Raw genomic sequence first — 26423 nt, forward strand, 5'->3', positions numbered from 1 at the left:
GTCTGGGTCTGATCATGCACCAATGTTGTTATCTTGTGGTGGAAAATTTCAACATTTTAATAAGTCTTTCATATTTCTTAAATTTTGGGCTGAGAATGAAGAGTTTAAAGAGGCGGTGCTGCAAAATTAGATTGTTGATGACACCTAAAATATTTTTGTAAGCTTGAAGATGAAAATGAAGAGAACTAAAAAGGCTCTGACAAAATGGAGTAGAGATTGTTGTGGGGATATTTTCCAACAACTAATAATCAAGGAAGAAATTTTTCAGAGTTAAAGGAAAAACTATTTGAGGAGACTGTTGGGCTATATTTGCCCTAAATTTCTTACCATAAATAGGTTTTTGATAGAATATGTGCCTTCACTTAACAAGTAATGGACCAGGTCCCTTACTACACTCCAGAAAAATACCAGAAAGTTAAATGCAGTAAAATCAACACAATGATTTTACGTGGAAACCTCCTTACTTAAGGGAGTAAAACCATGACCTGTCTCACAGGATTTTCAATCGTTTTCACTAATCTCCAAAAGCAAAAATAAAACACGATTACACCAAACGTAAGAAAGAGTTATCAATCATACCGTTAAGCAATAGTCCTCTATTACTTAACAAGCCTAAGTAGAAAACAATCTACCCACTAAGCTATCCCACCTGGACAACCTAGACTTTTAACACAGCACACCAAATACTTTATAGATTCAGGAATAGTTTACAGTTTAAGAACAAGAGAATGTATTCCTAAACAACTAGACGAAAAGCTCCAGATATTGCTGTTGTTCTTGGAATAATTCTGCCTTTACTTTGTGGAGCCTTTGCAAGAGTTCTTGAAAAGTTTTATCAAGTTGCAAAACTGACAACAAATGTTTAGGAAAGTGCCTTTTATATGGGCAAGTGACTTTCCTAAACTTCTTTGCCATTGGCTGGAAAGGTCACACTTTCTGACGCCATCGGGAAGTGTGCACCTACTTTCTGTACCGTCTCTAGCTGACAGTTGACTGCTCGTCATCATGAGAGCCTGGTACCTCTACTAGGTCCCTGGGTTTGTTTCATCTGCAATATTTCAAACAAGACACCTGCAATACTCAAGTAGAAAACCCGGTACCTTTATGAGGTCCCTAAGTTTGTCAAATCATCAAAACTACAAATAACATTTTCCCTTTTTTGATGATGACAAACAATGGTATGATCTGAGATCTTCACCAGAATTGTTCCCCCTGACAGTGTATTCCCCCTTATTTAGGTACTAACAGATTACTTCCCCCTTATTTAGCTACTAACAGTTTACTTCCCCCTTTTGGCATCATAAAAAAGATATGCAGTAAACCATTGAGTCAACATAAATACTGAGCAAGATCAAAGCTAATAAGCAATCAAACAGTAGAGGAAGAGCAATCGCAAAAGAACATAGGATGAACATCAAAGGAATAAAGTAACAAACATGCCATTATAACATAATTACATTAAAGACAAACTAAAAATCCATCAACACGATGATCAGCTACACAAAAAAAAAGACACAGGGAAGGATTGATTGACAGTTTAGGAAGAGGGGGGAGTTTGAGATAGGGACTGGATAACAAGAGTGAGTCGTGCATTGGCAGCATCATTATCCTTGATGGCCTTTTCTTGCAGTGCAGTTATCTTTGCCTTCAACTCATTGTTCTCTTTCTCCAGAGCTTGTACAACTGAAGAATCAGGTCCCTCACTCTGTGCAGTAAGCAGCTCTGCTTTGAGTACAACAATTTCAGCCTCTTTACTACTCAACCGCACAGTGAGTTCTTCAATCTCATGTTTAAGCTGATCCAGGTCCTCAAGAAGTTAGCCATCTTGCTTATTAGTAAGCCTATGCCTTCAATACATTCACATTCAAACAAGGTATGCTCAGAGATAGTTTGTTTAACTTTCCCCACCTTTCCAACACTAAGAGGAATCCGAAAATGCTTGAATACTTCAGTGAGAAAGTATCCATACCCCATTCCATGTACTCCTTTCTTCTCAATAACTGTTTTGTGAATGTGCTCAATCATGAGACTAGGAAGGCTCAGAGCCTCAAAGATGCACAGCATCTCCATTACATACAAGTCAGCAGCAGTAGCAAGTGTCCTCTTTTCTGTGCAAGGAAGGAGCACCTTGTTGACGAACTCAAAGACCAGCTGATACTCACTCTTCATGATTTTCTTATAGATCCCAGTAACCTTCGTTGTGAGTGTCTTAGAAATCATAGAGGCAAACTCTGAAGAGCAAGTTTTTCCCAGCACAGACCGGGTCCCCTCTGTAGGCACTCTGAGGATTTTGCTCAACACCTCCTCATCCAAAGATATGGCAATATCATTTACCCGTGTTAGGAGACTCCCATTTTCCATGAATTGAACATTGTAGTAAAATTCATGAACCTCTTATTCATGGAGGATGGGGGATTTCTAGTCGAACAGGTGCAACCAAGATTGAATCTCCACCATGTCATGCAGAGAATCCATGCCAGGAAGAGTTATGATCCCCATATCAAAAAATCTTCTTGCTAGGACTACTTGTTTCCTCAGACTGTCAACTACTTCCTGCATGTTGACATTCTCAACTTTCCTGGCTTGAGAACCAGGTCCCTGTGTCCGCTTTCTCTTTTTCTCAGATCTCTTCCCTTTTGATTGTGACTTTTCAACCTTCCTTGTAACCCTTTCCCTTTTCTTTTCAGACTTCTTCTTCTTATTTTTCTTTTCAACCTCTTCTCCAGACAATTCCACCACATTAACTTTAGATAATTTAAAATTTGATACCTTGAAGGTTCTTGCACTTCTAACTGCTGCAGTAGAATGTGCACTTGCCTTCAAGGCATCAGCCATCAATTTTTGTGCAGCAGACCTAGTGGTAGGTCATCTCCTAGGAGCCTCCTCCACAACCTTTTCTTTCCCTTTTCTAGATCCCACCCCTTCTCTTCTCTCCACCTTCCATTGTAACGACTCCTCCTCACTAGCAGAGTCAGAGGAAGAGGAAGAGGAGTACCTTCCTAAATCAGGAGTTTTGTCAAAGATAGGCTGAGTAGGTCTTACCTCTTCCCTTTCCAGAACTTCAGTATGCTCTGCCCGTGCTTTTTCTCGCATCATGTCCAGGCTTTCAATTACGAGTTCTTCACTTACTGCCAGTATGTTGGACTCGGAAGCCCTTTGTTTTGGTAGATCTCCATCAAACATGTTGTCAGACAACATGTCGTGAAATGGACCAGGTCCAGTAGGTACTGCAGAAGTGTTTAGGTCTATGGCGAAGAAGGGGTTATCAGGAGTGTTTTGTGGAGGAATGGGTGGGGGAGGAAGTCTGGCTTGAGCAGTTGTTGGAGAATAGAATGCAAGGGGATCTATTTCACTAAGAGCATCTAACATTTGTTTAGAGGAGGATGAAGAAGAAGACATGGTTGTAATACTGGAAGGTTTCTTTGAAAAACAAAGAGAAGAAGATGAGACAGTTTGATAAGCCTTTCGAGAAAAGAGAGATGAAGTTAAGAGACGGATGAGGGTTTCAAAAAGAAGAAGAAAGGCTTTTTAAAAGAAGTGAAAGGGTGCCAGGTCCTGTGATTGGATGCGTCGTTTGAGGGAGAAACGATGGGACTGATCGGTCAGAGTAACCGATGACTGACATGTGGCATTTTCAACGGTCAAATTTTTAGTTTAAATTTAATGTATAAATGCTAACCTGGACAGGTACCAGGTACCATGGTAGAGTTTAACTTCATTCCTTAATTGTTCTAGTTTCTTCTTTTGCTGAGCAGGTCCCTACTGAGAGTATACCTACAAAAGATATAAAAAGTGATCTTTGTTCAGATATTTAAAATTCACACAAAGGATACCTGCACTGTAATTTTAGCCATCAAGGGAATTTTACTGTTGAAAGCTAAAAGGATCACTTGGAGATCAACATCCCAAATTTTAACCAATTCCTCTCAAATTGATCCTTGCTGAGAGCCTTGGTGAAGATGTCTGCAATTTGTTCCTCCGTTGGACAATATGTGAGCACAATATTTCCCTTCTCAATATTATCTCCCAAAAAAAATGATGTCTAACATCAATATGCTTTGTTCTCTTATTGTGGACCGGGTTCTTTCCCATACTAACAGCACTAGTATTGTCACACATGAGAGGAATTGTTTTGATGTGAATTCCAAAATCCTCCAAGTGTTGCCTGATCCACAGCAACTGAGAACAGCAAGCTGCAGCAGCTACATATTCTGTTTCAACAGTTGAAAGAGCCACAGAGTTCTGCTTCTTGGTACCCTAAGAGATAAGTGATGATCCAAGGAAATGAGCCATTCCAGAGGTACTCTTCCTGTCAATTTGATAATCTGCAAAATCAGCATCTGCAAAAACAACCAGATCAAAAGTGCCACCTGCAGGATAGAAGAGAACCAGGTCCCCTGTTTTTATCAAGTATCTGAGAATACGTTTTGCAGCCTTCAGGTGTGAATCACGAGGACATGCTTGAAACCTGGCACACATTCCAACACTATACACAATATCAGGCCTGCTAGCAGTCAGATATAACAAGGAGCCAATGATTCCTCTGTACAATGTTTGATTCACAAGGGGATCAGATTCTTCTACTATCATCTTGGAATTTGTTCCCATAGGAGTATCAATAGGTTTAGAATCAAACATATTGAATTTCTTCAGCATCTCTTTGATATACTTCTCCTGGCATATTGAAATCTCATTTGATGATTGCTTGATTTGCAGACCCAGGAAGAATGTCAACTCACCCATCATGCTCATTTCAAACTCCTTTCCCATTAGTGATGAGAATTCTTCACAGAAATGTTCTTCTTCATCAAGAATGTCATCATTTTTGGGGAGTTTGATGTACTCTGACTGAAATTCAGAGTAGTACCAGGTACCTCATCACACTTTCCAACCTCATCAGCCTCTTCAGGTAGACTATGATTTTGATCATCAAAGTCATTTTTCAACTGTTATTCTACATCAGCTTCACTTCCTTCAATTTTTTTGTGAATTGAACAGCTTGAACACATCATCTTCATCATTTGATCCATTGTCTTTTAAGTTTCCATCTTTATCAAAAACAACATGAATGTTTTCTTCAATGCCCTGAGTTCTATTGTTGGATTTAACACTCCTTCATCACTTCTAGGATCAAATTTTCCCAGATCATCCTTTCCATTGTTCAGCACAAAACATCTACACCCAAAATATACCCCTTCTTTCCATCACCAAAAGAGACACCCGCTTCCTGAAGTGTCTTGAGTGAGAGGAAATTTTTGATGTCACCAGTCATATGTTTAGAGCATCCACTGTCCATATACCAACATTGACTACTGCTCCTCTCACTCACTTGCAACAAGAATTACTTGTTAAGCTTGGGAACCCATTTCAATTTGAGTTCCCAGAAAGCAGATAAGGGAGTGATCAGATTATATCTAGTCCAATAGGGCAGTTTTTGAATCTTTCTAACAAAGGACTTTGGAGTAGAAACTGATTTTTTATTTGAAAATCTATCAGTTGAAACATGTTTTGGAGGACCAGGTCTCTCATTTGATACCTTTTGCCTTACATCATAGTTAGAGAGCCTTTCATGAGAATTTTTCCAGCTAGCACACTCTCCCTTTAAATGCCCATTTTTACCACAGTGAAGACAAAGCAGATTGTCAGACACAAATACATACTTACTGTGAGGATTAAAGGGAGGAGTGATATTCAAACTTCCTAGTCCTTTCTTATTGAAATTACTCTGGTTTGTTGCACTTGACAACAACTTAGAGGATTTTGTCCACTTAAGAGATTTTTCAAGTTCTTCCTTAAGTTTGACAATATCCTTTTCTAATCTGTTACTTTTCTCCAAAGACAGTCCCAGACTTTTCTCAGATTTTTTCAATTTTTCTTCAATTTCAACTCTTAAAACATTTGACATTCCATTCAGCTTTTCAGCTTCTTCAGTTATCTGATTCAACTGATTCTGAAGTTCAGAATTATTAGACTCTAGAGACACTATTCTTGACATTTTCTCTTCAAGTTTAACTTTGTTTTCAGTTAAACTGTCAAGTTCAGCATTCATGGTGTCTCTTTCAGATGTTAACTCTTTCACAGAATCAAGCATGACTTTTGCCAAAGTTCTCAATTTTTTAAGAGAATATTTATCCAAGTCATTTTTCATATCTAGAAGAGTTGCCTGATTGTCCTCTTCTTCAATTTCTGTGTAAGCCATGAGAGCAAACATTTCATTGAAGACAGTTTCCTCCTCATGCACAGCAACCATGGACACATCTTTTGGCTCATCAGGGTCTTATGACTCATGTGAAGAATCTCCCCATGCAGCAAGAGCCTTTTTGACAACCATATCAACAGCAACTTTTCGATCTCTGTTGCCAAGTACCAGGTCCCTTCTATTATCGCTGTCACTTCTTGGTTTTTGATAATCCTTGCTTTCATTCTTAAGTATAGGACACTCTCTGATGAAGTGTCCAGCTTTTCCACACTTGTAGCAAGTGTCACCTTGAGCAGCATTTCGAGTATCATTTGTTCCTCTTTTATAAACTTTGTTTTTCCTCACAACTTTTTGAAATCTGCTGATGAGATATGCCATATCATCATCACTGGAATCTTCATCTGATTTATACTTCAACATCAATTACTTGTCCTTCTTAGATTCCTTATTTGATAAATCGTAATTCCGATTCATCTCATGTGTCTTCAGATTACCAATCAAAGCATCCATAGTCAGCACCTTCAAATCCTTGGCTTCTGTAATGGCATCAACCTTGCTCTCCCAAGTCTTTGGAAGAATTCGAAGCACTTTTCTTACTTGTTTGGTCATGCTTATAGGTTCACCCAGACTTCGCAGCTCATTTGTAATGGAAGAAAACTTGGTGAACATTTCATGTATTGTTTCTCCTTCCTGCATTTTAAAGTTCTCATATCGTGAGGTAAGCATGTCAATCTTAGATTCTTTGACTTGTTCAGTTCCTTCATGTGCAGTCTTCAAGCAATCCAAAATTTCCTTAGCAGACTCACAGGCTGACACTCTGTTGTACTCATCAGGTCCTATCCCACAGACCAGAAGAGTTTTAGCTTTGAAACCCTTTTCAATCTTTTTCCTGTCAGCTTCGTCATATTTCTGCCTAGGCTTTGGAACAGTAATGGTCTTCTCTCCATCCTTTCTTCCATCATCGGAACAAATGGTCCATCTAGTACAATATCCCATAACTCGCTATCTTCAGCCATGAGGTAGTCATATATTCTAACTTTCCACCAACTGTAGAAATGTCCATTGAAACGAGGAGGTCTGTGTGATGAGTGACCTTCTTCGAGGTTAAGTGGAGCTACCATTCTAAAGCAAATATCACTTTCTTGGTGTTAACCAAATAGAAAGTGCCTGCTCTGATACCACTTGATAGAATATGTGCCTTAACTTAACAAGTAATAGACCAGGTCCCTTACTACACTCCAGAAAAATACCAGAAAGTTAAATGCAGTAAAATCAACACAATGATTTTACGTGGAAACCTCCTTGTTTAAGGGAGTAAAACCACGACTTGTCTCACAGGATTTTCAATCGTTTTCACTAATCTTCAAAAGCAAAAGTAAAACACGATTACACCAAACGTAAGAAAGAGTTATAAATCTTACCGTTAAGCAATAGTCCTCTATTACTTAACAAGCCTAAGTAGAAAACAATCTACCCACTAAGCTATCCCACCTGGACAACCTAGACTTTTAACACAGCACACCAAATCCTTTATAGATTCAGGAATGGTTTACAGTTTAAGAACAAGAGAATGTATTCCTAAACAACTAGACGAAAAGCTCCAGATATTGCTGTTGTTCTTGGAATAATTCTGCCTTTACTTTGTGGAGCCTTTGCAAGAGTTCTTGAAAAGTTTTTATCAAGTTGCAAAACTGACAACAAATGTTTAGAGAAGTGCCTTTTATATGGGCAAGTCACTTTCCTAAACTTCTTTGCCATTGACTGAAAGGTCACACTTTCTGACGCCATCGGGAAGTGTGCACCTACTTTCTGTATCGTTTCCAGCTGGCAGATGACTGACTCGTCATCATGAGAGCTTGGTACCTCTACTAGGTCCCTGAGCTTGTTTCATCTGCAATACTTCAAACAAGACACCTGCAATACTCAAGTAGAAAACGCGGTACATTTATGAGGTCCCTAAGTTTGTCAAATCATCAAAACTATAAATAACAGTTTTCCTTGTAGGAAAAGGTTTTGGATTGACTAATCCTTTTCTTGTAGGAAAAGGTTTAGGACTCTATAAATAGAGGCATGTTCCTTCTAACTTAATCAACATTCATAATGTAGTCTTAAGGGCTTTGAGAGTTTTGGTTAGAGGGAGAATTTGTGGGTCACAAGCTTGATACGTTATCACTTGTGTGAACCTCCCATGTATTCTGAGTGAATTTGGTTGAGGTTGTTTCCCTCTGTATTTGTACTCTCATATTTATAGTGGATTGCTCATCTCCTTTGTGGACGTAGGTAGATTGACCGAACCACATTAAATCTTTGTGTCTTTTGGTATATTTCTCGTTGTCTTCTTACTTGTGGTCTTTTGAGGTTTGCTTTGCTAGCTTCCGCATTTACACCTGCTTATTTCCGGTCCTAACAAGTGGTATCAAAGCCAGATTCAATGACCGAGTCAGGTTTAGTGGTTCGATAATCGATGATTGAACCAGGTTAGAAAGATGTGTTCATCTTGGCGGTGTAGTTCTAGCAGTAACCTTTTTGATAGTAATGAAGATTTTGTTGGACAAATTGTTTCAGAGAGATTCTTTGTGTTGAGACATAAATTTTGCAAAGGAGATTATGGAGAGGAGAAACAAGTTGTTGAAGATTAAGTCAATAAGGTGGACAAATTTATTTTGTCAGAAATTCAGGCCAAGGGGGAGATTTGTTGGGTTATATTTGCCCTAAATTTCTTACCATAAATAGGTTTTCCTTGTAGGAAATGGTTTTGGATTGACTAATCCTTTTCTTGTAGGAAAAGGTTTAGGACTCTATAAATAGAGGCATGATCCTTCTAACTTAATCAACATTCACAATGTAGTCTTAAGGGCTTTGAGAGTTTTCGTTAAAGGGAGAATTTGTGCGTCACAAGCTTGATACGTTATCACTTGTGTGAACCTCCCATGTATTCTGAGTGAATTTGGTTGAGGTTGTTTCCCTCTGTATTTGTACTCTCATATTTATAGTGGATTGCTCATCTTCTTTGTGGACGTAGGTAGATTGACCGAACCACATTAAATCTTTGTGTCTTTTGGTATATTTCTCGTTGTCTTCTTACTTGTGGTCTTTTGAGGTTTGCTTTGCTAGCTTCCGCATTTACACCTGCTTATTTCCGGTCCTAACAGATAACACCTAAAATATTTTTGTAAGCTTGAAGATGAAAATGAAGAGAACTTAAAAGGCTCTGACAAAATGGAGTAGAGATTGTTGTGGGGATATTTTCCAACAACTAATAATCAAGGAAGAAATTTTTCAGAGTTAAGGAAAAACTATTTGAGGAGACACCATCTACTGTCAATAGAACAGTACTTAGTAGAGTTCATGTTGAGTATACTAAGTACCTGCACTTTCAGGAAGAGCTTTGGAGGCACAAATCATGTATTTAGTGGTTCACAGAGGGTGACAAAAACACTAAATTCTTTCATAACACGGTAAAAGGCAGATGATAAAAGGCAGAAGGAAAAGACTGAACATTGCTAAGATAGAAAGCTGATGGTACACGGGCTAAAGGCAATGAAGTAGAGGAAGAAGCCATAAGGCTTTATCAAGAGTAGTTTACTAGAGAGGCAACTGATATGGAGATGAATTTAATTGATTTAGTGTCTGGTATGGTATCTCAATAAGGTAATGTTAAATTTAATAAACCTCATATAGTAGATGAACTGATGGAGTAAGATGGGTAGTTTTTGAGTTAAATGGAGACAATGCTTGTGGTCATGATGGATTTACTGGTTATTTTTATCAGGTTTGCTGGGTCATTGTTGGTAATGATGTATTTTCTATACTTCAAGCCTTTTGGATGGTTTAACTTAACCAAAATAGATTACTCACACAAATATGCTTTTAATCCCTAAAAGAGAAAATGTGTCTTTTTTAAATTTAAGACCTATAAGTCGGAGTGACTTCTTAAAGAAGGTTCATATCTAGACTCATTCATGATAGGATAGAGGTGATGATTCCTAATCTTATCTTTTCTAACCAGTCTAGATCTGTCAAAGGTACGAGCACTACTAAGAATGTCTTACGCCCCATCGGGAGGACCTAATAACCTCGTCGGGGTATAAACGCATGATTGTGGTGTGATCACTAAAACTACTGCCTAATAGAGGGGGCTTATAAATCTACAGGGACATGTAGTTTTGAGACTTGAGGCTATGTTAAACCCTAGTGCAATTTGGTGCTAACTTTACCCCCACTGAATGTAAAACTAAAATTCAATTGAAATATAGAGTATCTCAAAATACTAATATTTATTTGAGAATATGACATACATATACGAAAGATATGACATTCGAATTCTGAAGCATGATTGTCTGACTTATATGCCTAGCAAGTATAATTCATGAAATGCTAATAACTAACACAAGCTAGGGTTTTTGAGTTCTATACATAAGACTACACTAATTCTCCAAGAAACATGTAATTAACATTTTAGAGACTATATCAGCTCAATTGCAGTGAATCCCTATGATTTTGGAACCCTAGGTGTGAACAATTTATGAAGAAACTGAAGAATTGACTGAATTCCAGGGACCAAATGGATGAGAGGAATTAACTAGTGAGATCTCACATGTTTGGTGACAATAGCTACAGAAAAATCCTTCAGATTTCGAGGCTGAACTTGAATAAGACCTCTACTTCTTCTTGAGATAAACTGACGCCTCTTTCTCTTCTTTTCTTTCTAAGTTAGAATTTTAGGAGAATGAGGGTATTGGGTAGTTTCTAACTAATTACTTGGGGTCAGAATAAGTGAAACGACATAGTTTCAGTAACAAACGACGTACTTTAAGTACTATCAAGTCCCGAACCTACACCTTGGATGTGGACGACACCTGGGAATCATCGTTGTTCCCTAAGCGAATCCTTGGCCTGTTATTACTCAATGAAAACTTACTCAAGTGAAATAGGAATTTAAATGCAACTCAACTCATAAAGATACCATTAATATAAATAGTTTAACTCAATATGATTTGAAATACTCAATAAACATAACAGATCAACTCAAGTCTTTAGAACATCACAAAAGAAATGGAAAAGACTTTAAACAAAATACTATCTAAGAAGCCTATAAAATACTATGATGAAAGTCGGGACAAGACCTATGACATCTTAATAAACTGGAAGTAAATGTGGAAACCTGTGGAAGCAAGGAGGCTCACCAAAGCTAACTGGGACTGTAAATAGTATCAAAAGAGTGCTTGTTGATGATCCTAAATACCTGTCTCTGCATCATGAAAAATGCAGGCCAAATGGCGTCAGTACATTGAATTGACATCTCTCAATTATGACTATGGTTATATGTGTACCTTTACATAGATGTTAGGTACATTTTTTCCAACTTTAATTTTTTATTTGTTTATTTATTAAGTTACTTTATTTTTTTTCTGTAATATCTTGCGTATTTTTTTATAATATTTAATTAGTTTAAACTTTATGATGAATTTGGAAAAGATAGTGGTGAAAGACAAATATTGGAAAGATAAAATAATAAGGGAGGAGGAACTAGTAGTTCTAGTTTCAAACATTTGCCACCTAGATTTGAATTTAATACCGATGATTATACTCATGTTGATGAAACTTCGTTTATGTCATGACCAAATATTATTGAATATAATTCCAAAAATGAAATAGATCATGAGACATTAAACATATGTTTTACTAATTTTGAAGAAGAATTAGATGAGGAAGTAGAAATAAATGACGCCGAAGATGAGACCCCTACCCCTACTAGTCCGTCTATTGAATTACCAGAACAAAATGCTATACCCCATTTACCTACCTATTCAAAGACCGTTGTACGTGTTAAAAGGTCTTTAGTATGGACACTACTTTTACTTGCACGAAATGTATATTTACCATGAAACATATGACTAGGGGAACACAAAGGGGGACGAGACGACTGAGAGCAAATTTGAGAAAATGTAATAAAGAATTTGCTCGCCTAGATGATATAGAAAAGTCTAATAGAATGGGAATACTCATACCTGAAAATTCTGTGGGAGTTGGAGGTTCTAAATACGGTTCAAAGTATGTCAAATATGACTAACCCAGCTGGCCCAAGCACACACCGCACATATCGTAAAGAAAAATAGTAGGAAATTGGCTAAAATGGCTACTGCTTGTGGTTTTCGCTTTTCATTTCCTTCACATCCTGAATTTATTCATTATATTCAAGAATTGTATAACCCAAATTATGAAGGTATTCCAAGAAGTACAATTAAAAGTGGTATTTTATAAATATCAAAAGAACATTGTCATTTTCTTCGGAATTTATTTGTTTATTATGATGATAGATTATAATCTATTACTTTTGATATGGAATGTAGTCTTAATGGTAATGATTATTTACTGTTACTCTCCATTATATTGAACATGAAAGAACATGCAAAAATTAATATTAGGGCATAAATATGTGGGAAAAGGGTCAAAAATACCCTCAACTTTAGTTTATCATTTGACTTTACCCTCAGCGTTAAAATAAAGTTAAATATACCCCTCCCGTTACTTATTCCACCAAAATTACCCCTCATTAGAAGGAATCCCCAAAATTGATCCATACTATCCAAATTTTAAAAAAAATCCTACTCCCTATTTTTTATCCAATGACCCGACCCCTCTAGGATTACCCGATTAACCCAATGCCCTATTACCTATCCAATGACCCAACCCCTCTAGGATTACCCGATTAACCCAATGCCCTGTTACCCATTGTCTCTTTTTCTCCATTAGAAGCTAAGTGAAGAACAATCCTCCATCGAAGAAAATCCTTCCATCAGAAGTTCAACTGCAATGTAACCCTATATAAATAGGCAATGGAGATGGGGATGCTGGAGTTGTTTCTCTTGTAGTTTTTTTTCCTAAGTTGATAGACTTAGACGTGTTTTTGTGACAAGTTTGAGTTTGATGCAATTCTTGCTGAATGTGCTAGGATTACAGATTGTGGGGTGTTGAGTTTGATGCAATTATGTTGCTCGGAGGAATTGGATTTGGCAGATTTTGTACAAAAAGTAACTGATTTAGCTGGTGAGGCTATTGCTTCAAGTGAGAGTTTTAAGCGGGTGAACTTGTCAGGATCAGTATATCAATATTCCGCCAAAGATTATGCGTTAAGTATTGTGGTATTACTACTTAGTCTAAAATTTAGTATCTATTGGGGCATTAGGATTATGTGAGGTATGGGGATGCTTCTCCTGTAAGTGATAATATGTTTGTTTCTTGTCTTATGATCATGCAGTGAAAGGTGGAAAATTTCTATGTACAATGGAGAGTCACAACAAGACTGTGACTTCGCCCTGTGTTGGTAAAATTGGGAAGGACAGTGGTGAGGAGGCGCAACAATACCAGATTTTGAGTGTGGCTTTTGATGGATATATGAAGGTGTTTGAATATGCGAAGTTCAAAATTACTCATTCCATGAGGTTTCCCAATCCTCTAATGTCTATTGGAGAAACTGACTATTCTTCAATAGAGGATCGTAGAGGGGTTGGGTCATTGGGTTAAAAATAGGGAATGAGTTACTTTTTTAAATTCGGATAATTTGGGTCAATTTTGGGGATTTTATTTTATGAGGTAAATTCAACTTCATATTAACGAGGGTAAAGTCAATCAATAAACGAAAGTTGAAGGGTATTTTTGACCCTTTTCCCTAAATATGTTGAAGAAACTAAAACCGGTTCTTATATAGCATAAAACATAGGCATTGTTTTACAATTTTATGGAATATTTGATAAAATAAAGAGTGTCACTTTAGATAATGCTTCTAATAATTTAAAAGCAATTGATTATTTAAAATGTAGACTTTCTCCAATTGATAGTGATTCTTTTCATATTAAGTGTGCTGTACATATTTATAATTTGATAGTAAAAGAAGGTATTTCTCATTTGGAATTTCTTGTGAAAAAATAGGATTTCTTGAAATTGGATTTTAAAATAAAATAAAAGCTAGAATTATAAAATTCAAAAATTGTTGCAAAGAATGCAGACTTACATATGGAAAAGTTCCTAAAGAAGTATGCACCAGATGAAATCTTTTATTTGAAAAGCTTGAAGTTACTTATGTTTATCAAGAGCCGACACGATTAGTTTTTAACACTCATATGCAGACCCAAATTTAAGAATTGGTTATGAAGATTGAGAAAATACAAAAGAACTTATTAAATTTTTAAGTGTTTTTTTAATAAAGCAAAAATTGTTATTTCTGGTCAATATTATCCAACAATTTCTTCTATTTTAGTAAATATTTGTGCTATTTCATCTGAATTTGCAAAATATAAAGTAAAAGATCGATTTAAAGAATCACTTATTTTTATGATTGACAAATTCAAATTTTTTCCCTATTCCTCGAATCTATTTATCTGATATTCTATTCAACCCAAATTACAAATTAAAGGGTGTTGAAAGAATGGCTGAAAAAAATATCCAAACTTAGAAATTGAAGTTGATGAAACTCCTAGTGTTGAAGATTATAAAAAAATCATAATAACAAAAGCTAGAGATTTATATAATAAATATACAGCTACAAAAAAAATATTCCAATAGTTGAACATCCATCTTCTAGGCCTAAAAGTGATGATATAGATGAGGTTATGGATGATTATCTTGGTCTTGAATCCTCTACCAATAATTATTTTGATTTATGTTTCAATGAAGCACGGAAAAAGATTAGGAATGAAGAAGGAAAACTTCAAGCTCAAACTACTAGTATGGTGAAAGAATCGTGAAGTTTATTTTTCGAACCTTGGTAGGGTTGTTCGAAATGTGCTAGCGATTCATGCATCATTGGTCGCTTCGGAGCAAGCCTTCAACGCAACAATATTTATGATTGGAGATCATCAATATTTATTAGCAAAGGATAGTTTAGAAATAGTAGTGTTATTTTAAGATTGAGTCAATACCGAAAGAAGAAATACCAGACTACAACAATTAAGTAGCAAAATAGAACACGAAATAGATGAAATATTTGGTGATAATAGTGATGATGGCATGAAAGCAATGGAGGAAGAACGACAATGCTAAAGTTCCAAATAATGTTTCTTTTGAAATGACACAAAAGTTACGAATTTTTTTTTAATTTGTTTTCCAATTATTAGTATAATAATTAATATTCAATACCTAGATTAGGTACTCTTTCTAGTATTTGTATAATTTATTTGTTTGAATAAATATTCGACTATTTGCCATGACTTTCTTTAAAATAGTCTCTTATATTTCATACAAGTCATTTCATAAATTTAATTTTCAACTATTTTTATATTAGCCTAATATGAAGTTGAATTTTAAGGTTTAAACTTTAAAGTTCAAAATTGAATTTTAAAGTATAAAGTTTAAACTTTAAATTGAATTTAAAATTTCAAGTTTTTAAATTTATAGTTAGTTTACAAAATGTTTAAAGTTTAATGATTAGACTTTAGAGTTTTTAACTTGAAGTTTCAATTTATAAAACTTCAATTTGAAACTTTAAACTTTAAAGTTTCAAATTGAAGTTTTATAAAAAGTTAAAAGATTAAGTTAATAAATATTCAATAAAAATATTAAATTATAATAATTTATAATATGAATTATAATAGAATTAAAGTTCATAAAAAAAACTGTTACAATGATCAAGTTTCGACACCGGCTCAAACCGGTTACTATGGGATTGGGCGGAACTTTAAAAATTTTTCCGATAGAACCGGTTTTGATCGGTAAGATCTGGTTCTGGTAATTTTCCCCTTTAACAAGGACAGGTCCTGTTGTCGGACTTAGCTTGAACTAATAAAAAGGACGACATACTCACCCGTCTCAACTCAACTCAATTCAAGAATACTCAACTCAACTCAATATGAAAGCAACGACAAAGATGCAATATATATTTAGCTCTTAAAATAGTAATTAATAACTCAATGTATATAAAAGTACAATAATAAACTCTTTTTTCTTATTTGGGAGATTCTCTAACCGACAACAATCACCAGCAGTTACGTGATGATACAACGTCTTGCCCACGGTATCAGAACTTTCCTATACCTTGACGGTGTGTAGGACATCCTCAAGTAAGTGAATCCACTAAGCTATGCTTAAAAGCAATAAGGACTCATCTACAAAATGATCCTTTACATATGTTGGCATACATGGTTTATGAGGATTTTGAGTTTTCTGAACTCATTCCCGTATCAGTGATCAATACTACTCCCAAAAATATATAAATCATGCTCATATGTTTATAAAAACATAACTCTTCCTCAATTTGAGATAATTACTCAAAAGATTCTCTTAAAAGAGATAATGCTCAAAACTCCTCATAAGCTCGTTTAGAAATCAAGGGTTTCCTCTTGTTTAAAATGCACGTAAGTATTTACACTTGAAAATACTTAGTTACCTTATACTCATTTTGAAATATAAAACTCAACTCTCAAAATAATTTATGAATCATTGCAAAAGACTTCTCAAATGACTCGAAAGGACTTTCTCTAACTTTCCTCTTAACTCTAACCTGAATTTGAAATGTGAATTCAAGAGATATGATTAGGATACACATGATATATCAAGGATTAATGAAATATGTAAGTGTAGATATCAAGTAGAGAACATGGGTACTATTCGAGGGAACACACACAAAAAGAAGGATTGGCGGGTAGGGGACGTGACACAATGAGTGGCGCAAAGTGCCAGCCACAAAACTAATGAACATTAGTTAGGGCTCAATGAATGGCGCACCACGACATGCCCCAAACTACTAAGTAGTAGTTCTGGCGCAATGGTGGCGTGCCTCTCCACCTCATGCCCATATGTTTGATAAATTTTTCTTCTCAATTCCAAGGCCTAACTCATGTAGAATCAAATGAAATCCTTCAAAATACTTTCAAAACATAAACCCAACACTATTAAATAAAAATCAACACAAAACCCATAAAGAACAACACTCATTTGCAAGACCCTCACCTCAAGAACTCAAAAAGAGTTTATTGTCAAAGAATGAAGCCCAAAACCTGAATAACTTCATATAAAAATCTCAATATATACAATCTCATTAACGAATTCTTAATGGAAACTCATGATTGACATGAAGTGAACAAACCCATCACTATGAAAGTTACATAACTCGAAAGATCGAAATTCTTCGCAAAAATCCTCAAAGTTTGCAAAAATCTTAAACATTCTACTTTTTCTCCTCTTGAACTTTTCCCAAAAAATCCCTAAGCTCTTTTGGAATAACTAAAACTGATTGCAATCAACTTAGAAACCTACAAGGGGGAAAAATCACATAGTCCTAGTGTGGTAAGGAAAATACTAAAATACCCCTACTTAAAATGGATTAATTTCCTTAAGTAAATAGACTACACTAAAATAAACATATCTCCTTCATTCGAACTCAAAATTTAGAGAAATTTGCGGCGTTGGAAAGTGGACTCAACGACCTTCGATTCAATACATAATAGGCAACCTAAATCATCTTGTTCTGAAAGTTATGGTTGTTTTAAGTTGACCCAAAACTCACAATTGAAGAGTAACTTGTACCAATCTCAATTTAGCTCTTTCTATGACCGAGGTGTTCCAAGTACCAAAAGCATAGAGGATAATACCAAAATGATCGAGACTTAAAATATGCTGAAGTGACGTTCACTAGGGGCTTGACGGGCTGTCTAAGGTATGATGGCCCATCTAGTGGGTCGTCATGCTGCCTAACCTGATTGAGCTTCATTAAAATAATCATAATTTGTACTCTAGGCTCGGAATTAAGGAAAGTTGGTGGAGTGGAAAGGAGGGATTAAAAAACTTTAATTTATAGGTTATGTTCCACTTGTTTACTGAAATATATGATTGTTTTAAGTTGATCCAAAACTAAAAGTCCGATAAGTATCTTTCACAAACAACTTCACGGACTGTGTAGGCATCCGTGGGCCTTCAAATTATCATCTGGTGCAAACTCACCATCTAGGTTACTTGTACGAACCTCTTGATGGGCCGTACAACTCACCACGAGCCGTTAAAGACACCGTCTAGGTGACTCCTTCACAGGCAACCCTTGTAGGATGGTTCACGATGCCCTTGATAAGCTGTGAACCCCTAGAAGAACCATCTAGGGTTTGGTATAGATGGAACATGCTAAGTCTATCTTGGATGATCACTTATAAAGCCCTTAACGGGCTGTGGACCCCCAAAAGGCCTGCCTACAGTGCCGTGAAGGTTCCATGGTCCTTTCGGGTTTTTGGTCTTCTGCCGGATGGCCCACACACTTCTTCAACAAGGAAATGTGAAACACTGGATGGATTGCTGCTAGTTCTGCTGACAACTCTAACTCTTAAGCCATATTACCAACCATTTTTCAGGATTTTGTAAGGACATACTATAATTGGAATTGAGATTCTCTTTCTTGCCAAATCTAATCACCCTATTTATGGCGACCCTTTCAGAAAAACCCAATCATCGATTTCAAACTCCAAGTCTCTTCTTCTTACATTTTCATAGGACTTTTGATGAATCTGAGTTGTCTTTAGTCTATCTATGTTGAGCTGAACTCTCTCCGTACCATCATGTATTAAATCTAAACCAATCAAGGTTGCTTCACCTAATTTGAACCAACCAACTAGAGACATAAATCTATAATTATACAATGCCTCATCTAAATTCTGGAATGGAAGCGTTATTTTAAGTAAATTCTATAGAGGTAGGTGATCATCCACCTACCCTTTAAATTGATCATGCAAGCTCTAAAAATTTTCTCTAAGGTTTGAATTGTACGCTATTCTGACTATTTATTTGCGGATGAAATGCGATACTGAGATTAACCTGAGTACCCAGACCTTTATGACATGACATCTAGAAATGAGATGTAAACTGATTACCTCTATCTAAGATGATAGACAAGTGAACCCTATGTAACCTTAATATGTGGAGTCTAATAAAATCCCCCACTACATCTTTAGTCTTGACTGCAAATTAGTGAGCTGAATTAGTGACTTTTTCCACTATTACCCAAATAAAGGCATATTGTATGGGAGTATGGGGTAAACCCGTAATTAAATTCATGCTTATCACTTCCCACTTCCACGTTGGAATGCTAATCTAGTGAGTCACACCTCCTGGTTTTTGATGTTCAACTTTAACTTGTTGGCATTTCATGCACAACCACAAAGTCTGTGATATCTCTCTTATTGTCGTTCCACCAATATACTTCTCGTAGATCATGGTACATGTTAATGGCACCTGGATGAATAGAATATCAGGAATTATGGACTTCTGTAAGGATCTACTTTCTGAACTCTCCCACTTTAGGGACACATAAGTGACCCGAGAAATGGAGCACACAGTCTCCCCTTGGGAGAGAACCTCAACTCTCTTTAAATTAATTGCACCCTCCAACTAAAGCAATATAGTATCATTATCCGATTTCTCCTCAACCTTTTCTATGAGTGAAGATTCTAATATTTTGGACTATCATACTACCATCTGGCATGTCCATTAGTCAAACTCCTAAGAGATAAAGTCGGTGAATTTCCTTGGATTTTTTTTCCTTCTCTTTCTCAACATGTTCCAAGCTACCCATGGATAGTCTCCTGAGGGCGTCAACCACTAAATTGGCCTTACACGGATGGAAGAGCACATTTATGTCATAGTCCTTGAGAAATTCAAGCCATCATATTTTATGAATATTAAACTCTTTGTAGGTGAGCACATACCAGAGGATCTTATGATCTGTGAAGACATCAACATGAACACCATACAAGTAGGTTTTCCAAATATTTAGGGAAAACATGGCGGCTGCAATCTTGAGGTCATAAGTTAGGTAGTTGTTTTATGGACCTTAACCTTTCTGGAAGCATAAGTAATGACCTTAACTTGTTGCATCAATACCTAGGCTGACACTAAATGCATAACAATAAACCAAATAACCATCTGGTAGATTCAATACATGAGTTGTAGTCAATCTGGTCTCTAGTTCTAGAAATATTTTCTCACACCTGACCAATAGAAATTAACCTTTTTCTGAATCAAATTGGTGAATGTGGAAGCTATAAATGAAAATCCTTCAACAAACCTCGTGTTGTAACTAACCAAACCTAAGAAACTTCTGATGTTAGTCAAAGAGGTGGGAATGGACCAGTGTTGTAATGCCTCAATTTTCTAAGAATCCTTTTATATCCTCTTGATGGATACAATATGACCGACGAACGCGACTGACCATAACTAGAATTCATATTTTTTGAACTTAGAAAATATAAGGAGATCTTTGAGGCTTTAAAAAAGAACTCTCAATTGAGTTGTATTTTCTTCATTATTCTTAGACTAGACGAGGATTTTATCAATAGAGATGATAACAAACAAATCTGAATACTGTTTGAGCACCCTTTTCATTAAGTCCATTAAAGTTGCAAGAGCATTTGTTAGTCCAAAAGACATAATTACAAATTCATTATGACCATACTGAGTCCTGAATTCTGTCTTAGGAGATCACTATCTCAGACTCTCAGCTGATGATAGCCTGATTTGAGTTCTATCTTAGAAAAACAACTAGAACCCCAAATCTGGTCGAGCAAGTCATCAATCCTGGGGATATGATATTTCATATTGATCATGACTTTGTTCAACTGACCATAGTTAATGAGCATTTTTAGAGAATTGTAGTTCTTACACACAAAAAACACTAGATCACCCTATGAAGAGATACTAGGTCTGATGAAGCCTAGAAAGGTTTTTTAACTGTTCTTTAAATTCGTTAAGCCTAGATGAATCCCTCTTGAAAAGAGGAATAAAAATAAGTTGGGATCTAGAATGAGATCTAATCCGAAGTCGATTTCCCTTTCAATAGGAACTACAAGAAGATATTCTATAAACACTTCTGGAAACTCATTTACAACTAAATTGACTCTAGAGTGGGGTTTCAACATTTTAATTCTTAACCCAAACAAGGTGATAAATATACCATTTGAAAATCATTTTTTCAGACTTAGGGTAAGAGATAAATTGACCTACATGCACTGAGTTACTAACCTTCAAATAAGACTAACTCCTTTGAAAACAGAAACCAAACGATCCTAGTTCTATAATTGACCGAGGCATTATAGGAATGTAACCAATCCATGCCTAAAATGATACCAAAATCTACCATTTATAACTCTACAAGGTTTGCTGGGGGGACTTTTTGAAATCTATAACAGGTCAATATTTGTAATGCGTTTAGCTATAACCGGCTCACCAATTGGAGTAGAGATGTAGATGAGTTCGGAAAGAGTTTCTCTACTAACACTAAAGTTTACTGCTATATAAAGAGTTACAATAGAAAGTGAAGATCCTTAATGTAGTAACCATAAACATCTAAAATGGAACACTTGTAACGTACTAGTGACCACATTAGGAAAATCCTCCCGATCTTATCGAGTTTGAAGAGCATACAACCTATTTTGGCTCTGACCACCACCTGTACAAAGTGAGTTACCCTACTAAGTAGAGTAACTCGATGGAGCTACTAAATTTAAGGATAACACTTTATTACCTCCGTGATCCTACCTAGCAAAAGGGAAATCCTTTAACCTTTCACGCCCCAAAAAGGGAAGGTAACTATCACTCCATACCCTATAAGACCGAGTTACCCACTAAAACATAGTAGCTAAACAAAACTATGAGGCAAGAAGTTGGGTAGCACAACCTCTAAAAAGTGAAGTCTGAACCGTGAAGTTCATTACCTGAATTAGAAAATAATAAACAAACAATGGTAGACAAGCCTAAAAAATAAATATATACTATCTAACTGACGAGGCCACAACCAAAGACATGCTTACTTATACACACATATATATATGCCAATACTATTGGATAGAGGTTGAAATATACAAAAGAAAACCTAGAATATTGTGTACACAATAGCCTCCATGAGTGAGATAAGCACTGTAGGGACAAAGCCCCGACTATACCTAACTGTACAACAAAGTAGACATCCTCTGACAGCATCAGGATATGATGGATTTTACCAACTCAAAGCTAAATTTGAATCCTAGCAAGTGGGTTGATTAGAGTCCCTACCTGTACCTGCTCGAACAAAACAAAAAGCAACATCCCCAGGCAAAGGGACATCAATACTAAAATTATACTAACATGTAAAGCAGAAATAGAATCACAAATATTTATTGTAAAAAGGATAATATAGATACCACCTGAAACTGAAACTCAAATATGCATGGTATGCTCGTATAATCGTATGTCGCAAATATATATACATACCCAACCAAATTCAGCAATGGTGGTGCCTTCCGATAGAGAACCGCCATCATATTTGCCAACTTGTGGCATCTGTGTCTCATACGTTTAAATGTAGGCAATAGGACCTATACCTATCAATTATAGCTCGGGAGTAAAATGAATAGCATGTCATGTAACACCTATAAGTTACTGTTGTCATGTTTCCTATCTAGGCCCGTTTGTAGTCTTGTTCTCATAACCTCATAATAACTCTCGTATATTATATAAAAATCTCGTGAAACCATGTATGTTCTTCCAAAGAAAGCTTGAAAACTTAACTCGAATTTAGAAAGATAACCTTACCTTTTTTCAGATATTCATATCAAGTTTAAGGTGATTTACTTAGTTCCTAACTTGAATCCTAGATTTCGTAAAAGAGGTACTCCAAAAACCAAGTGTTTTTTTAAACAATTAAGTTATATTATTGAGTTGAAGATATTGAGTTACTTTAAAGATTTTTCATATTAACTTTAGTAGGGAAACATGGCTGGTTACTAGTGATAAGAGTCTCCCGTGATATTTTAAGTCACATCACCCAAGAAAAAGAATAAGAATTCAAACATGTGGATATATAATCAAGGATATTGAGAAAAGAACATGTAGGTATCGAATACTATAGTTATCTGAATGAGTGGAATATTAAAATAAAAGAATCATGAAAATAATCCAGCTGAGATCCCAATGCCTTTCACTGAAGGTATTTCTAGCAAGAGAATAGGAAAATATCACATTCGGCATTTTAGGAATTTTCAAATAATGGTGCTAAAAGGAGGACGTAGCTTAGGGTTAACATACCTTTCGAATGAACGCTAGAATGACAGTAGTTTCTTCATGAAAGTTGTTCCTTATGTCCTAAGCTTTGCAAAAACTATATATGCAAAGCTGGTATGTACTTATAAACAGTTCATAATTGATCTAAATTCGGCAGATTTTCCAAATGACCTCAACTTGACGAAATGTCCATAGAACTTCATAAAAACAATCATAAAACAGTACAAAGATGATTACATTAGTTAAACTTGAGAAAATACATATAACTAAAAACTTATATCTTCAAAAGATATCTCCAAACGCGATTAATTGAAGGGGAAAATGATTGCCACGTGGAGAGATCACGTTTCAAGGCACGGGGCAACTTTTAATTATAAAAGTACCAATAACTACAAACTCATATCTTTAAAAGATATCTCCAAAGGCAATTAGTAGAAGGGGAAAATGATTGCCACGTGAAGAGATCACGTTTGTAGACTTGTAGGCCTTTGATTTAATGGGTGTAGGACTTTTAACTCCTTATATATTGGGATAAAACATCCATGACATTTGACCCAAAGTTAGGAAAATATTACTGGAGAAACTTCGATAACTTTTGCTGACCTTAGTTTCACTAATTTTCTTGACTTCAAAACTTAACATACGACCCTTTAACTATTATACTACATCATAACAAACTATTCTTAGAATGATGTAAATTCATAAGCTTTATCCACAAGGTATGGGACAATTTAGACATTTCAAACGTGTGAAGTACTACCCGAGCAATTTCTTGAATTACAGACTTTGTTTAAGGGGTCCCTTTGACCTATAACTTTACTTTACTTCCTTGACATTGCCACTTTTTTGAAATCTTAATATCCAACATACATACAAAGTCATATACACCTCATATAACCATTCCACACTACACCACATATATTATGCAAAAATAGCGAAAAGGTACAGGATCTTACATAACCCATTTCCTGACTGATCGCACCAAAAAATACCCCTCTATACCAGAAAGACACACACCCATATGATTTTTACCATACTTTGGACAAGATGGAAAAATCTGGTCACCTGAAGTACTTCCTTAAGACTTAGAGCCTGATGCCCTCCCTTTCGTATCTTATTAAAACCTGGGGTACGGAGCACCAGTTTATGAAGGCACTGGGCTATAGACCTTTGCTAAAAATCTAAGCAATTTACACTACTAGACCTCGGCTTAGAAATTCATAGTTACCTGTTTGAACTTTTTTGGTATCCTTAGCCATTTCCTTGAGCTTATCTCTCTTAACCTACTGCGCGTCGGTGATTATTCTAGAGATATATAGATCCCCTAATAACATAACATTCCTACACTCTATCTTTACCAGATCGGATACTCCAAACAAGAACTTACCCATGTATTCTTTTAGATCGTCCACCATATGTGAAGCATACATGGAAAATTGAGTGAACTTTAGCCCGTATTCCTGGATTGACATCGTCCCCTGCCTCAATTTTATAAATTCATGGTATCTTACCTCCATCAACTCTCTATTGAAAGAACTTATCCAAAAAAGTCCAATAAATCAGTCCCAGATCACAGAAGCTGCATCCGCGCCCGTGTTGTCTTTTCACTAGGTGAACCAGATATGAGCCACATCCTTGAGTTGATAATATGCTAGTTCAACATTATCAATACCAGTCACTTGCATTACAACAAGAATCTTCTTGATTTTATGAATGTAATTCTATGGGTCCTTACTAACCTTCGACCCTAGAAACTCTGCTAGATTCATACTAACATAATATCATACCTTGGTTGCAGCTGATCCACTAGTGGGGTTTGCAGGAACTGGGGCTACTGACTGGCCTGGTTGACTATGGTCTAAGCTAATAAATGGATCACATTACGAAACTTTGTGTTCCTAACCTCATGTTTCGAGACTAAAGGAACTACGTTAGCATTGCGTGTGTTAGAATTGTCACAACCCAAACCCAAACCCTAGACGTGGCCGACACTCGAAGACCATTGCTGGTCCCCAAGCAAACCCTCATCTTGGCTAACTACAAGCAGAAGACTTACTTAAGCATACAAAGCTTAAAAACTGAAGAAAGATTCATGAAACTAAAATACAAAGCTTTAAGTGAAATGGAAACTTTGAATAAAATAAATTATTCAACTCGCCATAAATAAGACAACTATAGTCTTTAAAATATTTAAGTGAATATGATAAACATGGACTCCTCAACTATACTGACTATCTATGAAGCATCTAACTGATAATGATAGAAGTCGAGACAAGACCCACGACATCCTGACTAAACTAAAAAGTAAATGAAATTCTTTGGAAGCAAGAAGGCTCACCATAGCTAACTTGAATCTCGTATGTATCAACGAAGCTACTATTGATGATCCTTAATACCTGTTTCTGCATCATGAGAAGATGCAGGCCATTTGGCTCAGTACGTGGAATATAAGGGGAAATCTAAAGCATAAAACATAGACTTAAACTTAATAAAAAGGAAACATACTTACCTCATTTCAACTCAATTCAAATCAAGAATAAGATACTCAACTCAAAGATATGATATTCGACTCTGGATACTCAACTCAATAGCAAGAATAAGCATGCAATATAGAAAGCTTTATAAAATAGTAAAAACAACTTAGTTGTTAAAGAAAATGGAATAACAAACTCAACTTTACTTATATAATAAGGTAATATAAATTCTGTGGGAGATTCTCTAACCGATAACTACCACTATGAGTCTAAGTGATGGTACAACATTTTACCTCACGCTGCCAAGGACCATCCTATACCTTGCCATTGGTGTAGGACCTTAGTTAACTTAGCTGATTCACTAGCTTAACTTACGTGAGCATTTAAAAAGTATAACCCGTTAAAACCCATGATGGATACATGGTTTACATGGAGACTTGAGTTAATATGAACTCTCATCCCCATATCGGTGCTCAAGACTACTCCCAAAATATACTTTAGCTCATGCTTTTTCAATAACTTCCTTTCTTTGGGTTGAGATAATTTTTTCAACACTTTTGCTTTGAAAAGTTTTCTTGGAATCAATGTTCCCTTTTCTTATTCAAAACTCTTTTGGAAAATCTTACTTTCCCCTTAACTTTAATGTCAAAACATTTATAAACTCTTAGGGAATACTTAGTTCCCTTATAATTTTTGAGAAATGAACTCAACTCTTACTCTTTGCTTAGATTGAAACT

At 35.9% G+C, this 26423-nt stretch overlaps 1 protein-coding gene across 1 annotated transcript; it reads right to left on the reverse strand.

Annotated features, from left to right (window-relative positions):
* Positions 1–6622: 6622 nt before the first annotated feature.
* Positions 6623–7195, reverse strand: LOC138340451 (uncharacterized). The gene has a single exon (XM_069292175.1). The coding sequence runs from the start codon at positions 7193–7195 to the stop codon at positions 6623–6625; it is 573 nt and encodes a 190-aa protein (XP_069148276.1).
* Between the last annotated feature and the right edge of the window lie 19228 nt (positions 7196–26423).

Source organism: Solanum lycopersicum, chromosome 12, assembly GCF_036512215.1.
Source record: "Solanum lycopersicum chromosome 12, SLM_r2.1".
Lineage (NCBI taxonomy): Eukaryota > Viridiplantae > Streptophyta > Magnoliopsida > Solanales > Solanaceae > Solanum > Solanum lycopersicum.